The 16,650-nt window shown below is 41.3% G+C and overlaps 1 protein-coding gene across 8 annotated transcripts in view; it reads right to left on the bottom strand.

The window, feature by feature from the left end:
- The window catches only part of BRD4 (bromodomain containing 4), a 128,398-nt gene that overhangs the window by 21,237 nt on the left and 90,511 nt on the right, over nt 1–16,650 (bottom strand). For all 8 annotated transcript variants that reach the window (XM_084838409.1, XM_084838406.1, XM_084838408.1 and 5 more), the window contains one exon: nt 24–76. In XM_084838409.1, coding sequence (XP_084694535.1) covers nt 24–76 — 53 coding nt within the window. The remainder of the gene's footprint in view (nt 1–23; nt 77–16,650) is intronic.

The following is a 16,650-nucleotide window of genomic DNA, read 5'->3' as shown; positions in this document are numbered from 1 at the left end:
AGAGAACATGTACAATAACTCACCTTCTTTTGTTCTCTTCCAGTATGTCCTTTCTTCTTAAGTTTTGGGGGCATTTCTGTTGGAAAAGAACAACAAAGGATTACTGCACAGGCATTGCTTTAGAGTACAAGTTGTTTTATGACTATGGCATTAAAATCAAAATGCATTAAATGTTCTGGCATCCATAGAAAACTCTTTTGGGTGTCCAACCCGCCCCCGCTTCAGAATCTGGCATTTCCTCACAAAGCATTTCTGTGCTCATTTGTGTTGTGTGTGCACACAAAACAAGAAACCAAACAGAAATTAAACATTCTGATTATCTGTTTGATAAAGAAACCATTTGAACCATGCAAGTTGTTGAGCCAAAACTTCAGAGAAAGAAGGCAACACCTGAACTTAGGTTTTTTGGTATTTTCCTCCAATAGTTCAGTTGCCAGCATAAAGGTTACCATGTCTTCCTCCATATCTGCTTTCAGCACTAAGCATAATAAAAACAGCAGCAACTTGTTTGCATTGAATTAATGGCTCCTATCAACTCCCGTATGTTGGCTTATGAACTGTACTCACTAGCCCAAGAAACAAACTGTACCGCAAGAGCTTGCTCTAGGGATTTTGATACAACATATGCTTAAGCTTTGTATTGCACAGTAACATGCTCTAGAAATGTCCTCACACAAGGTCTGTCCTGCTTTCCTGAGCTTGCTGGCTTTTTGGTTTTAAGGTTACACTAGAAGCAACATCTCGGTGGGTAGGGCTATCCTGTTAGGGTTCAGACCGTGCATTCTGGCAGTGGTGCGTGCATGTGACTTTTTTATGACGCACTTATACAACTGCAAAAAGCCAACTGTAGAAGCTACTTCCACGACAGAAAGTATTTCTACAGACCCAACAAACAGGTCAAAAATTCTCTGTTGAAAGATAGCAATAAAGGAAGTTGCCCTAGACTTCCAACTTAAAAACAGGCTGGAAAATTCATAGTGACTCCAATACAAATTTGTTTGTTATGAGGGAAGAAAAGTACTGTAAATCACGAACAGCAAGACTAAATATCTGTATGGTTTGTTTTTAAAAGTAAAATATGTAAAAAAAAAAAAAAGATTGCTCTGTTTCAACATAAATGAAATCACATGGGATTTTCACAAGCCAAACTTCACGGAACAAGAGAGGATTTCCTTCACAGTTCACACCAAACGAATAAAGATTAGGTCCATGAAGATGCATTGTACCCTTTTGGATATTCTGCTTCAAACCTTCCCCAGGTGAACTCTAGCTGCTTATCTACAACTCCTCCCTTGCTTTAAGTTTTATTGTTTGAAATTTTAATGCATGGTGCTTAATAGTATGAACCTTGTTGTTGTTCTTCAGTCGTCGTCCGACTCTTCGTGACCCATAGCACACCAGGCCTTCCTGTCCTCTGCTCTCTGCCGGAGTGTGCTCAAGTTCATATTCATTGCATCGGTGATGCTATCTAGCCATCTCATCCTCTGCTGTCCCCTTCTCCTTTTGCCTTCAATCTTTCCCAGCATCAGGGTCTTTTCCAGGGAGTTTTCTCTTCGCATTAGATGGCCAAAATATTTCAGCTTCAGCTTCAGTATCTGTCCTTCCAATGAGCACTCAGGGTTGCTTTCCTTTAGGATGGACTGACTGGACCTCCTTGCAGTCCAGGGGACTTGTAAGAGTCTTCTCCAGCACCACAGTTCGAAAGCATCAATTCTTCGGCGCTCAGCCTTCCTTATAGTCCAGCCCTCCCAGCCATACATTACTACTGGGAAAACCATAGCTTTGATTATACGGACCTTTGTCGGCAAGGTGATGTCTCTGCTTCTTACTATGCTGTCAAGGTTTGCCATAGCTTTCTTCCCAAGGAGCAAGCGTCTTTTAATTTCATGGCTACAGTCACTGTCTGCGGTGATCTTGGAGCCCAAGAAAATAAAATCTGTCACTGTTTCCATTTCTTCCCCTTCTATATGCCAGGAAGTGATGGGGCCAGATGCCATGATCTCAGTTTTTTTAATGTTGAGTTTCAAACCAGCTTTTGCACTCTCCACTTTCACCCTCAACAAGAGGCTCTTTAGATCCTCTTCGCTTTCTGCCATTAGGGTGGTATCGTCTGCGTATCTAAGGTTGTTGATAATTCTCCCGGCAATCTTTATTCTGACCTGTCATTCATCCAACCTGGCGTTTCTCAAGATGTACTCTGCATATAAGTTAAGTAAGCAGGGTGACAATATACAGCCTTGTCATACTCCTTTCCCAATTTTGAACCAATCGGTTGTTCCATATCTGGTTCTTACTGTTGCTTCTTGACCCTCGTACAGGTTTCTCAGGAGACAGGTAAGGTGGTCTGGTACTCCCATCTCTTTAAGAATTGGCCACAGTTTGTTGTGATCCACACAATCAAAGGCTTTAGCATAGTCAATGAAGCAGAAATAGACGTTTTTCTGGAATTCTCTTGCTTTCTCCATGATCCAGTGAATGCTGGCGATTTGATCTCTAGTTCCTCTGCCTCTTCGGAACCCAGCTTGTACTTCCGGTAGTTCTCGGTTCACATACTGCTGAAGCCTAGCTTGTAGGATTTTGAGCATAACCTTGCTGGCATGTGAAATGAGTGCAATTGTACGGTAGTTTGAGCACTCTTTGGCATTGCCCTTCTTTGGAATTGGAATGTAAACTGACCCTTTCCAGTCTTGTGGCCACTGTTGAGTGTTCGAAATTTGTTGGCATATTGAGTGTAGCACTTTAACAGCATCATCTTTTAGGGTTTTAAATAGCTCAGCTGGAATACTGTCATCTCCGCTAGCTTTGTTGTTAGTAATGCTTCCTAAGGCCCACTTGACTTCACTCTTTAGGATGTCCGGCTCAAGTTCTGTGAGCGCACTATCATGGCTATCAGGGACATTCAGATCTTTCCTGTATAGTTCTTCTGTGTATTCTTGCCACCTCTTCTTAATCTCATCTGCTTCTGTTAGGTCCCTGCCTTCTTTGTCCTTTATCATGCCCGTCTTGGCACAAAACGTTCCCTTGAGATCTCCGATTTTCTTGAAAAGATTTCTAGTCTTTCCCATTCTGTTGTTGTCCTCGATTTCTTTGCATTGTTCATTTAAGAAGGCCTTCTTGTCTCTCCTTGCTATTCTCTGGAACTCTGCATTCAGTTGGATATATCTTCCCCTTTCTCCCTTGCTTTTCACTTCCCTTCTTTCCTCAGCTACTTGTAAAGCCTCATCAGGCAGCCACTTTGCTTTCTTGCATTTCTCTTTCTTTAGGATGGATTTAGTTGCAGCCTCCTGAACAATGTTACAGACCTCCGTCCATAGTTCCTCAGGCGCTCTATCAGGTCTACACCCTTAAATATATTCCTCACCTCCACTGTGTATTCATAAGGGATATGATTTAGGTCATACCTGTATGGTTTAGTGGTTTTCCCTATCTTCTTCAATTTAAGCCAAAATTTTGCAATAAGAAGCTCATGATCTGAGCCACAGTCAGCTCCAGGTCTTGTTTTTACTGACTGTATAGAGCTTCTCTATCTTTGGCTGCAAAGTACATAATCAATCTGATTTTGATATTGACCATCTGGTGATGTCCATGTGTAGAGTCGCCTCTTGTACTGTTGGAAGTAGGAACCTAAGACTCTCCAAATATGCTGTTAAAGTATCCCTTTCAAACTTCCTTTTCTTTTGTACTAATGGGAAGTTTTTCCATTATGAATAAATGACATCAGATCTTTCTGCAACTGAAGTTAATGTAACTCAGACCAATCTCCACTTCTCTTTAACATCAGATACATCTGTCCATCAGGTGCCCTTCAAAACCTGTCACTAGACAGAATCTGATAAACACAGCTTATGAAGTCTGTCTTGCATTGCACAATGCAGAAACACAGGAAACTTTTTTCCCCCACGCAGCAACAAAACCTTCCTGTCTTTGATATTCTACTAATAATATCAGTTGTACCAATATTAGCTTCACCATAGAAGACTTACAATTATCACCTGCCCATTATGATTTTAGAAAAATGCAACCAAGGGAACTCCTTCAGCTTCCCTAGCTGGTTGCAAGGATCCCAAAAGTGTCTCAGTATCAGATATTTTACTAGTGGAAGACCTTTACTGTGCTCATTTCAGAAAAATGGAATGTTGCAATTTAAAGAAATGGAAGCACTTCTATATATTTACACTGCAATGTTGAAAGCAGCCTTCATTAGCCAAGCTGCCTTTGAGACAATTATCTTGGAAGCCAGTTGCTGTTCACTGTAGGTCAGAATGTGAACAGAATGAAAAATAGGTAGGCAGCAGACACAGAAAACAAAACATTGGCACCAGCTACAGAAGATCACGATTGCTGCATTTTAAAAGCCTATGCCACACATTTTTATAGAGTGGATGGAACAAAAGGTGAACAACACAAACATGAATATGCATGAGTAGGCTGCTATAAAATGCAAGCCTTATGCCTCTTTCAGCAATATTATACTGTATTTTTCTTCCAAAGGTAAGGTCTACACAAAAGAGAAATACTGTAATTCCATTTTTACATATGGGGAACTAATATGACTGAAGAGGCAAAATACTGAAGACTGTGATCTCAATGTCTTGAGTCCACAGTGGAGCTTATGTTTGTCTCTGCAGTTGCCTCAGCTTCCCGATCGGTTCATGTGAATGAGTCAAACAAAGCACTTAAAAAAACCTTTCCTATGTATGCAATCCATACAGGATGTTGCTGCCAGGAGCCACCATAGAGAAAGGCTGGGCTCGTATGCTAAATTTGCAACATGGCCCGCACTGAGCCTTGTTTAACCTGGTGCCCTCCAGATGCTTTTGGACTTCAACTCCCATCATCTCCAGCCAGCATGGCCAATGGTCAAGAATGCTGGAAACCGTCATCCAAAACATCTGGAGGGCACCAGGTTGGGGAAGGCTGCCTCAGCCTATAATTTGAATACGTGGGTCTTCAGAACCCAGCTGGGTAAGTCACCTTTGATGCTTCTGTCAGTAAGCAAAGAAAATAAAATGAAGGGGTTTATCTCCTGCTCTTTCTGGAAAACAGACTGGCAGCAACCTTCTCCCATCTGCCTAGGTGTTGTTAAAGCATCACATGTGCAGTCTACAATCAAACCTAAACATAGAATCCATATTGGGGGCAGGCATAGAATTTAGCCTGCGAAGGTGTTCGGTATTCAAAGTTTCTAAAAAAGTTTCTCTGCCTTGGTTATACCTTTTCACTAATGGCCTATCAGTACAGAATCTTCACAGTGTATTTTAGTTCACTGAACATAGTGTACTCATCAGCTCATATGCTTGAACTATTTGCGGTTTTTAAAAATGCATTGACTGCATTATTCCATACACCCCTCCCTCTATTAAAGTATGTGATTGGCATGTGGAAAACAAAGGCAATTCTCACTTTTAAAGACACTCTGCTTCTATAAGATAAGCTGACCTACCATTTGCATTTTTGCATAATAAAGGTGATTTCTAAATTTAGAGTCACGAAGTTGTAAGGAAGAGAAAGCAAACTTCAAGAAAGAACTGATATTGCTTTTTATTGTGCTAGGCAAACAAAACAGGGAAAGCCCAATTCAAACATTATTTCGGCTGTACGATTGCTGAAAATCACTTCACTGTGGTCAAAGCCTTATGTGACTGTGATAACATCTTCCTATATGGAAGGAGTGGGCAACTTGTGGCCCTCCAGAAGTTTTAGGCTACAACTCCCATCAGCCCTAGCCAGCATAGCTAATATTGAGGGATGATGGGAGTTGTAGGCCAAAACATCTGGAAGGCCACAAGTTGCCCACCCCTGCTATATGAGAAGACTGCATAAGTACCTGCATCAACACTGGTAAAGGTTATTTACCATGTTGGAATCCATTCTAGATGCTGCCACAGCTGCATGTAGCCTCAGAGGTGATTTTTAGCAGAAGCCTACTTGCTGAAGTAATTTTTGAATTGGGCATAAGAATGGTTTTGCTATATTTCAGGCTGGATTCATGATTATTTAAGGTTAAAACAGCAACAGCCAATGTAATTTCTATACATGTAGGAGATAGGTTGCCTATATAACGACTATCAGTTTGATAATATAGGGTTAAAGATTGAAATATACAAGTTTATCAACTGTATATTCTTCTTTATACTTTATTTTCCTGGCCCCATGTTCTGCAAATCCCATAAAGATTATCTCTGTGTGTGTAAATAATATTTTTATAGGAAAATGTTGACAAGGGCAAGCATTCATCCTGCGTAATGGAAAGATTGTGATCTGAAAAATTGACATTATATAGGGCTCCATCCAATGTCACACAAGTGTACTTCCACTGGTGCAAGAGGGCTTCCCCTCCCTCTCCTACCCCCTGTAATCTCGTCGGGAGGGCCCTCGAATCCTCCAGAGCAGATTTGGAGGGGCTGCAGGTGGGAGGGGGAATCCGTTCTGCCTGTGGTGTCTGTTCTTTTGGCAGACAGACACCATTGGATACAACCCTTAAATGATTTCTGGCATTGTTTAGCGTTGCTCACTTCTTTTACATGCACTGGCGCCCATGCCTATGTCATAGGGTGGGTTCACATGATCACTGAGGGAAAATAAGCCACAGTGGCTTATTTCCCCCTCCCTCTGCATGTTGCCTAATTAGCATAATTACCCTCATCGGGCGTGGGTTTTCATGATGTCCCAACCTGGCAAGGGTGAGTGGCTGGGATGACACCCATGGGTTTCAGGGTGGCTTGTAAACTACCCAGCCACCCATCCTCACTGGGTTTGGATATCACGATAACCCATGCCTGACGAGGATAATTTTGCTATTTAGGTGGCTCGCGAGCGGCATGCAGAAGGGAAAATAAGCCACTGTGGTTTATATTCCCTTCCACGATTGTGTGAATCTGGTCATAGTCTTGAACTTCAGCACTTAAACTCTAATTAGACCTCTAGAAGGAAATCAGCACATGCCAGTGTTTCATGTGGTGGTTTACATTTTCAGTACGTCTTTAATCCAAATCACATTAATCTTACAGTTAATGCCAACCTAATGAATCAGGGCACAAGATCCTAGGACATTCTCTGTCACACAGGTAGGAGTAGTATGGATCATTAAGCAACGCCATCTGCACTTCACTACTCAAAATAAGGGGAAGCCAAGGCAGAAATGGGGATTTTCTTTGTTTCATCCGGCAAAAGCTCTTAAAATATTTTGACAACAGCACACTAGTCTACATAAGATAATGAGGACGCTTCAAAAAATACTAAATATCCAAACACAACTCAGATTTTATGGACTGTTCTTTTTGAATGTTAATGCAATTTTCAATGTATTGTTAGACCAGCCGTTAAAGGCACAAACCTATGCATGTTTAGGAAGAAAAAAGTCCGACAACTCCCAGCATTCTTTAGCCAGCATGGCTGGCTGGGGAATGCTGGGAATTGTAGGACTTTTATCCCATCTAAACATGCACAGATTGCACCTTAAGTAATTTAAAATGCCACCTTAAGCACCATTTTTGGTGGAAAGGTGGGACATACATTTAGGGTGCAATCCTATCCAGATAGGCTTCCGCCTCCGAACTCAAGAGGCGACCACCTATCCAAAGCAGGGCAGGAGAAGCATGGAGGGGATTGTTCCCTCTGCACTTCTCTGGCCCGGCATTTTTGGCTAGACAGCAGATTGCGGCTGTCCAGCTGCGGGAAGGCTGAGTGGGGAAGAAGGCTGCTGTACGACAAATTGGATGTATTGTACAGGCATTTCCACCCTCCCCACCCCGGAACGCCCCCAGGCACGCCCCTTTTCAGCTGCTCCGCACTCCTCTTGCAAGTGCAGAGGATGGGGCTATTCCGTGCTAACTCCGAGGTAGTGCAGAAGTGGGGGGAGTCAATTCTCCGGGAACTGACCTTGGAGCGTGGGCTCCAAGGTCGGTTCCCGGAAAACAGGATATCCTATGGCTGTCTAGTGGCCACAGGATTGCTCCCTCCATAAATAAAAATCCCCACTTCCCACATGTATACAAAATCTGATCAAACTTACTCTAAAGACCTTGGTTTGGATCTAAAGTAGTGTGAATTTGCATCTGCTCATGCAAGAGGGGGGCTCATCCACTACCCCCTCCCAGTGGCAGCCCCCATATTACCCAAAAGGCACCTACCAAATGTTGGAAGACTCTCTGGAATGGTTTTTTGGGGATACAAGAGACTGAAGATGGGGTGGAAAAATAGGAAAACCTCCCCACCATGTGTGTGCAGAAGTGCCTTCCACACATGCGCAGGGGGGGTTGGATCCAAGCTTTAATTTTTCCTCTGCACATTTCAGTCCTGCAGAATGAAAATATATCTAACTTCACTGAGAAGATTCCAGATCGGTCATCAGAAACTAGGAGTTTTCAGTAAAAGAAGCCTGGTGTATGTGTGTTTTTTTTTAAAGTTGTTTATTGCTGGCAGAGCCAATGAGACTAACAACTTAATGCATATTATGACCACACAATGCTTTTTGAAAAGCATCAGGGCCCAACTGATTTACATGTCATCCTTCTTTACAATTGTTACATTTTGATTTCCTTAAAAGTAGCAATTATAACTAGTAGCAACATAAAATCTGAAAAAATCCCTATTTTAAGATGTCAAGTTAAAACTACAATTTTAGTTATTATACAATAAGTACATTGTGTGTAGCAAACCAAATTCTTTATTTATGTTTATTATTTGAGAACAAAAATGGATCAGCTATACAATTTGTTTTAAAAATATTGTGATTACATCACTGTTAAAATCATGAGCATGCAGATAAACTATAAAAACAGATTATATAAATTATTGGTAAATTATTTGTAAAAGTAAAATAACTGAACAGCTGAATAAAAATAACAGCAGTCACTTCATTATCAAATGCATTTTGAACAGTTCATACTTAAGGGAAAGCAGAATTACAGCTTTGCCAAAACCATGCAGTTATACATTCCAACCAAAAAAAGTCAAGCCCTTATCCCACCCCTTCACAAAAATTAACAAACAGGAACAAATGCAAAATGGAGAAAACAATATAACACTACTAATAAACACAGCATATTTTCAAGGGCCTGAAGATTAAGAGAGACTCTACAGTATATTTACATCATAGGGTTCAGGATATCAAAATTTGGGGTGTTGTGCGACGTACTTGTTAGGAAGCACTGTGTTGTAGTGTTTGTTTCATGTTGTAATAAAACTATCTGCTTCTGTTCCTGTGCATGGAAGTCATTATTTATTTAAAGAAGCAGTCCACCCTATCCAGGAGCTCAGGGTGGATCACGTCACTTAGTGTTCCTTGCCACTGACAGTCATGTAAACTGGAATCAGGCTTAGCATTCAGATCTCAAATTTGTCTAGACATGCTCTGTCGTTGGCTTTATAGAAAAAAGGGCAACCATATTAAAATGTACTTCTAAGGTAGCTACTATATATAATTGTTTTTCTTTTGTAAGGAACAATTAAAGCATCTGTTTTGTAGGGGACATACAGAGTTAAATAGGTAGGAAGCACCCTTTGTTCAAATGAAACACATTTAATGCTATGCCATGAACTTGTAGACAATCTAGTGACTGCTTATAACAAGAGCTCTCAGGAAGATGGGTTTCCCCAGTTACTGGATACATCCTGTTGGTGCTTTGCCACTGCGTTCAGAGCTGTATCTTACACTGAACAGAACAGGGAAGCCATTACTCACATGGAAGTTCTATATAAGCAACTACTCACATGGAAGTTCTATATAAGCAACTGCAGGGCTCTACGTTGGGCTGATAGCAGCAAATTGGCTTAAATCTCTACTTTTAAGAGGAACCCCAGCTTGAAATACAGCTCCTCCCAGCATTCCCCCAAATGAGGTCTGTTAGCCCCCTCCAACCTGTAGCAGAAGAGGACTCCCAACTTCCTGCAGAAGTGGGACAATACAGAATGAAACATCATTAACACTGGATGTTTTCCACAGTGAAGTCAATCCTTCAGTAGCTTTCATGCCAAACCACTTAGGACACAATCCTATCCATGTTTAGAAAGAAAAAAAGTCCTACAACTCGCAGCATTCCCCAGCCAACCATGCTTTTGGGACGTTTTTCTGCCCAAACATGCATAGGATTGTGCCCTTAACTGCTTTTTAAACCTGAAATAGGCTTTAAAAAGCAGTGTGGGTATTCAGTAGAAGGAGCTATTAGAAAGAAAACAGACAAGAAAATGCAGGTATGCATATACTATAGATCATATCTGGATATTTAGACTTTGTTTAAAATTTCCCAGCTCAATATATTTCACTGGAAATGTTCCCTAATCACTGCACTGTGCTGAGCTTTAGCATATGTTCCAGAACTAAAAGGTAATTTGAGAAAGCTATCAGATAATTATAGTGAAAAATATTACCAGACACTAATTTGGTGAAGGTGCTCTAACTTATCGGGAAATACAAAATACTAATGCTTTTATAGAAAGCTGAAGACTCATTCAATTAAGAACATGCGTTATTAACAAGAAAGGAAAGAGCGTGATCTCTCCTTCCTCATGCTGGGATAAACACCAGTACGAACCGTCTTGCAGTACACCATAGTTACATTTGTTGCTTTTGTGGATTGAGACTAGTGCTGTCTGATATGATGCGTCTGAGTTAACAACCGACTTTTCTCCTCTCTACTGCACTATGAACTACAGTCTGAACAAACTCTTAGCTCCTTGTCTACTCTTCATGAGAACTAGGCCTATGTCACAAGTCTTTAGGGTGCAGTCCACATCTCACATAATGACAAAAACCTTAAGGGCACAATCCTATGGCTGCTAGACAGCATCTAGGCGGCCATAGGATTCTTCAGTTTCTGGGAACCGAGCATGGAGCCAGGGCTCAGAGCTTTGTTCCCAGAAACCCGATTCCCCCCCCCCCGCCTCATAGGTGGCGCAGTTTGTCCCCAGCTCTGCAATCGTAAGAGCAGCATGGAGCAGATAAAAAGTGGGCATTCTTGGGGGTGGGGAGGGGCCTGCGGAAGTACCACTAAGATGCCTCCTATGCACTGTCTGCCCCCCCCCGCTCTGACGCGCCCTGGCTAGACAGCTGAAATCGGCCATCTAGGCACAAGTGCAGGGCAGCTGGAGCATGGAGAAGATGCTCCACCTGTTCTGCGTTGGCTAACCAGCTGCCTCTGAATTTGGAGGGGGCTGACTATTCCCATAGGACTGCACCCTAACTCCCATTAATTTGAATGGATGTGGAACACTGCCTAAATGTGTCTACAGAAGAATCCAGTTTTTAGAAAATAACAGCAACATATCAAAGTCCAGGAAAAATTGTTCTCCAGTTCTCCCATTCAATAACCCTGCTTTGATACAACCTATTCTTGGCAAATTATCAACAACCTCAGATACGCAGACGATACCACCCTAATGGCAGAAAGCAAAGAGGATCTAAAGAGCCTCTTATTGGGGGTGAAAGTGGAGCGTGCAAAAGCTGGTTTGAAACTCAACATTAAAAAAACGAAGATCATGGCATCTGGCCCCATCACTTCCTGGCATATAGAAGGGGAAGAAATGGCAGCAGTGACAGATTTTATTTTCTTGGGCTCCAAGATCACCGCAGGCTGTGACTGCAGCCATGAAATTAAAAGACGCTTGCTCCTTGAGAGGAAAGCTATGGCAAACCTAGACAGCATAGTAAGAAGCAGAGACATCACCTTGCCAACAAAGATTCGTATTTTCAAAGCTATGGTTTTCCCAGTAGCAACGAGAGCTGGACTATAAGGAAGGCTGAGTGCCGAAGAATTGATGCTTTCGAACTGTGGTGCTGGAAAAGACTCTTACAAGTCCCCTGGACTGCAAGGAGGTCAAATCAGTCCATCCTAAAGGAAATCAACCCTGATTGCTCACTGGAAGGACAGATACTGAAGCTGAAATATTTTGGCCATCTAATGCAAAGAGAAAACTCCTTGGAAAAGACCCTGATGCTGGGAAAGATTGAAGGCAAAAGGAGAAGGGCATGGCAGAGGATGAGATGGCTAGATAGCATCACCGATGCAATGAATATGAACTTGAGCACACTCCAGGAGAGAGCGGAGGACAGGAAGGCCTGGCATTCTATGGTCCATGGGGTCACGAAGAGTCGGACACGACTTAATGACTCAACAACAACAACAACAACAACAACAATTCTTGGCAAATAATTTGGCCTGTGGGCTGGGGGGGGGGTGTATGGGCCACAAAGAGTTGATTGGAAGATGAATCAAGGTAAGTGATTTACTTTTTAAATATATGTGACCAAGTCATTTACAACCGCCGAACTCAAGTTAATATTGCCTCCCAAACAGAAAATTTATTGTACCTCTATTATTAGCATAAAAATAATTCCCAAAGAGGTTTAAATGGTAGTATGTTAGTATAAAGCTACTGTTAATGAGAACATAAAAGATTGCTGATCTTGCAACAGAAGCCTTCACTAAAATCTCTAAAAAATTAATTCATTAAAATTATTGTAAGGCTAATAAAAGGATTAATGCAGAAAAGTATAATGATTATACAATTAAATACAAAGATACCACCCTCATTACTCTTTGTTAAAACAATTCAGTAATGGGAAGAATGATCTACATTTATCATTAATAAAATTGTTCTTCTGATGGCTAGAGTCTTTTAAAATGTTTTATCAAAATTTCAGTGCGAAAAGTATCAAATGAATTTAGTTGTATTTTGATTACAGGCAAACAGCATTATCACAACAGGTCTATTCATCTGTACAAATGATAGCTGGTTGGATTCTCCTAACTGACCATTTTTCTCATGGCTTATATTCTTTTTGCACTGAAGTTGTTCCATCCTAGAAGCATTAGCAAACATTTTAGCTAGGCTCCAAAGAAGGAATATTATGCACATATGGGAATGATGTAATTTCACATGCAACTTGGGCTTTGCTTCCCTGATTTCTCTAGAGCAATTACCATTGCCAAGGGGAGAGGGCAATTTTTAAACTGCACAGTATAGGCTGCTTCTTCAAGTGTGGTAAATTCAGGAAAGCAAAGTTCCAGTTATATGCTGGTCTCTTTCATATGGTCTGTTCTGTGGTACCCCAGACTTTATTATTTAACCTTCTACCTGAAGAAAATACTCCAAAGTCAGAAGCTGAGATATCTAAGAATATATGCACGATATAATTTCAGTTTTGAGAGGGAAGTAGGTGATAATTTAAACCCCTTTCTGTTCATAGGTGCAAAGTGCTCTGTTGGCTAGGGTGACAGCAGACAAATGAATATTTTCAGTATGTTACCTTAAGTATGACCACACATGCACAAAGAACATCTGCAGGCAAACAATGTATCAGAAAATTAAACTTAAAACCCCTAAAATGGACATTTCTCCCCAAAACAGATGCCGTTTCTGAAATATTTGGCCTTGCACTACAGTATTTTAATGTGAAAGTAATGGTGAAGGGGCTTGCGTAACTCAGTGAAGCCATTAGCTATGCCGTGCAGGGCCACCCAAGACAGACAGATCATGGCGGACAGTTCTGACAAAATGTGGTCCACTGGAGAAGGAAATGGCAACCCACTCCAGTATTCCTGCCAAGAAAACCCCATGGAATGTATCACAGGCTAAAAGATATGACGCCGGAAGATGAGCCCCTCAGGTCGGAAGGTGTCCAATATACTACTGGGGAAGAGCAGAGGGAATTTCCAAGTAGCGCCAGAAAGAGTGAAGTGGCTGGGCCAAAGCCGAAAGGACACTCAGCTGTGGATGTGTCTGGTGGTGAAAAGAAAATCCGATGCTGTAAAGAACAATATTGTTTAGGAACCTGGCATGTAAGATCAATGAATCAAGGGAAGCTGTAGGTGGTCAAACATGAGATGGCAAGATTGAACATCGACATCTTGGGAATCAGCGAACTAAAATGGACAAGCATGGGCGAATTTAATTCAGGTGACCATCGTATCTACTACTGTGGGCAAGAATCCCTTAGAAGAAATGGAGTGGCACTCATAGTCAATAACAGGGTGGGAAAAGCAGTACTGGGGTACAATCTCAAAAATGATAGAATGATCTCAGTATGAATCCAAGGCAAACCATTCAACATCACAGTAATTCAAGTCTATGCCCCAACCACTGAGGCTGAAGAAGCTGAGGTTGATCGGTTCTATGAAGACCTACAACACCTTCTAGAACTAACACCAAAAAAAGATGTCCTTTTCATCATAGGGGATTGGAATGCTAAAGTAGGAAGTCAAGAAACAACCAGGATAACAGGCAAGCATGGCCTTGGTGTACAAAATGAAGCAGGACAAAGGCTAATAGAGTTTTGCCAAGAGAACACGCTGATCACAGCACTCTTTTCCAACAGCACAAGAGGCAACTCTACACATGGACATCACCAAATGGTCAATATCGAAATCAGACTGATTAAGATCATGGCATCTGGCCCCATCACTTCCTGGCATATAGAAGGGAAAGAAATGGCAGCAGTGACAGATTTTATTTTCTTGGGCTCCAAGATCACCACAGACTGTGACTGCAGCCATGAAATTAAAAGACGCTTGCTCCTTGGGAGGAAAGCTATGGCAAACCTAGACAGCATAGTAAGAAGCAGAGACATCACCTTGCCAACAAAGATTCGTATTTTCAAAGCTGTGGTTTTCCCAGTAGCAACGTATGGCTGTGAGAGCTGGACTATAAGGAAGGCTGAGCGCCGAAGAATTGATGCTTTCGAACTGTGGTGCTGGAGAAGACTCTTACAAGTCCCCTGGACTGCAAGGAGGTCAAATCAGTCCATCCTAAAGGAAATCAACCCTGATTGCTCACTGGAAGGACAGATACTGAAGCTGAAATATTTTGGCCACCTAATGCGAAGAGAAAACTCCCTGGAAAAGACCCTGATGCTGGGAAAGAATGAAGGCAAAAGGAGAAGGGGACGGCAGAGGATGAGATGGCTAGATAGCATCACCGATGCAATGAATATGGACTTGAGTACACTCCGGGAGAGAGCGGAGGACAGGAAGGCCTGGCATGCTATGGTCCATGGGGTCACGAAGACTCAGACACGACTTAACGACTGAACAACAACAAATATCTAACTATTACAGTTTTAAAAGGTAAAAAAGAATAACAGTTTGCTCATGTTTAAGAACTACTATTACTTCTGAAAAGAGGCATAGTTAAAATATAGTAGACTACAACACAGGCATCAAAAAGCCACTAGATACATTGTGTTCCTACCACAGGCAACACTTAGACTGATTTTATTTAAGTCTTAGCATTGTTAGGTGACACACATCTCTCTGTCTGGTAAATTCAAAAAGGCTATTGTGAAAGTGGGGTGTAAATACTCTAAATAAAATGCATTCCACTTTCACAATAGTGTTTTTGTAAGTCACCTTGAGGCTATCAAAAATATAGAAATACCAAAATAGTTTTAAAAAGCAGAACACGCGCGCGCGCGCGCGCACACACACACACAGTGAGCCAGCAGTTAAAAACAAATAAAATTAAAACATCAGTTAATGAAAAGGGGCCAAATATCTTAAAATGCTATTAAGGCCTAGGAAAACAGGATGGCCTTTGCCTGGCACTTATATGACAAAAGAGAAGATGGCAGGTGAACATGTTTAAGGAGGAAGCTCTATAATTTAGGTGCCTCTACAAATAATGCCCTCTTTTTACTGCCCATTTTATTATTTATTTATCATACTTCTATCCTGCTAAATCTTAAAGGCGCAATCATATGCTTGTTTAGACAGAAAAAAGTTCTGCAACTCCCAGGGTTCCCCAACCAGCATGCTGGGAGTTGTAGGACTTTTTTGTATCTAAACATGCCTGATTGCGCCCTTAGAGGTTTATGTACATTTTGGCCATGATACATGTACCATCTGCATATACGGGCAATTTTGTTCTAAAATGTCTCTTTTTAATAGTTGTGCCAGAGACCCCTCTGAGTTTAAAAAGCAATTTAGGCTGCAATGCTGTGCTTGCTTACCTGGGAGTAAATCACAGGTAAAACCCAGGTAATGTCTTGAGTTCAATGGGACTTATTTCTGAGTAGACATGCATAGGATTCCACCGTTAGGGATTTAGCATACAAGTTTTTAAATGGAAACCAAGGAGAATGCCAACTGTGCACCACAGAGAGTTTCCCTCTGAAATACTTACAGCAAATCACCACATTGCTTTTTAAAGTTCAGGAGAGTTAAGCAACATTTTAAGCTTTCTTTGACAACTGGCAAGAAAGAAATCTCTCAGAACAATTCCAATGTGACTGCACACATCTCCATCCTTTGTATATTACATTAATTACATTATAGAGCTGAGTATGTATAATGGTCATTCATACCGGATCAATTAACAGTCTACAAGCACTGTTAGCAAGGTTTGTAACCTGACAGTAAAGTGGAGAGCAAGCTTCCCACAATTTTTTCAAAATGCAGAGTTAAAACAAACGATTTGGAGAAATCAAGCTTTGCACTTCATCGATGTACTCTTGTACCTCTTCTAAGAATTCTAATGTTAAATTTAATCCAATAAGAACAAGCTTGTTCTGACAAAAATGCAAAATGAAAATTTTTAATTTTCCTCTTCTACCAGTCAGGGATCTTTGTCTCAGGACTGCTCAGCAGTAGGAGACAATTCTCTAGTATTAATTCTCTAGTCTTATTAATCTGAGGAAGGGCATTCAAAATGATT

Source organism: Heloderma suspectum, chromosome 2 (genome assembly GCF_057233095.1).
Source record: "Heloderma suspectum isolate Gila_16-S chromosome 2, 16-S_ref, whole genome shotgun sequence".
NCBI classification, from domain to species: domain Eukaryota; kingdom Metazoa; phylum Chordata; class Lepidosauria; order Squamata; family Helodermatidae; genus Heloderma; species Heloderma suspectum.
This window is presented reverse-complemented; position numbering and strand designations above follow the sequence as displayed.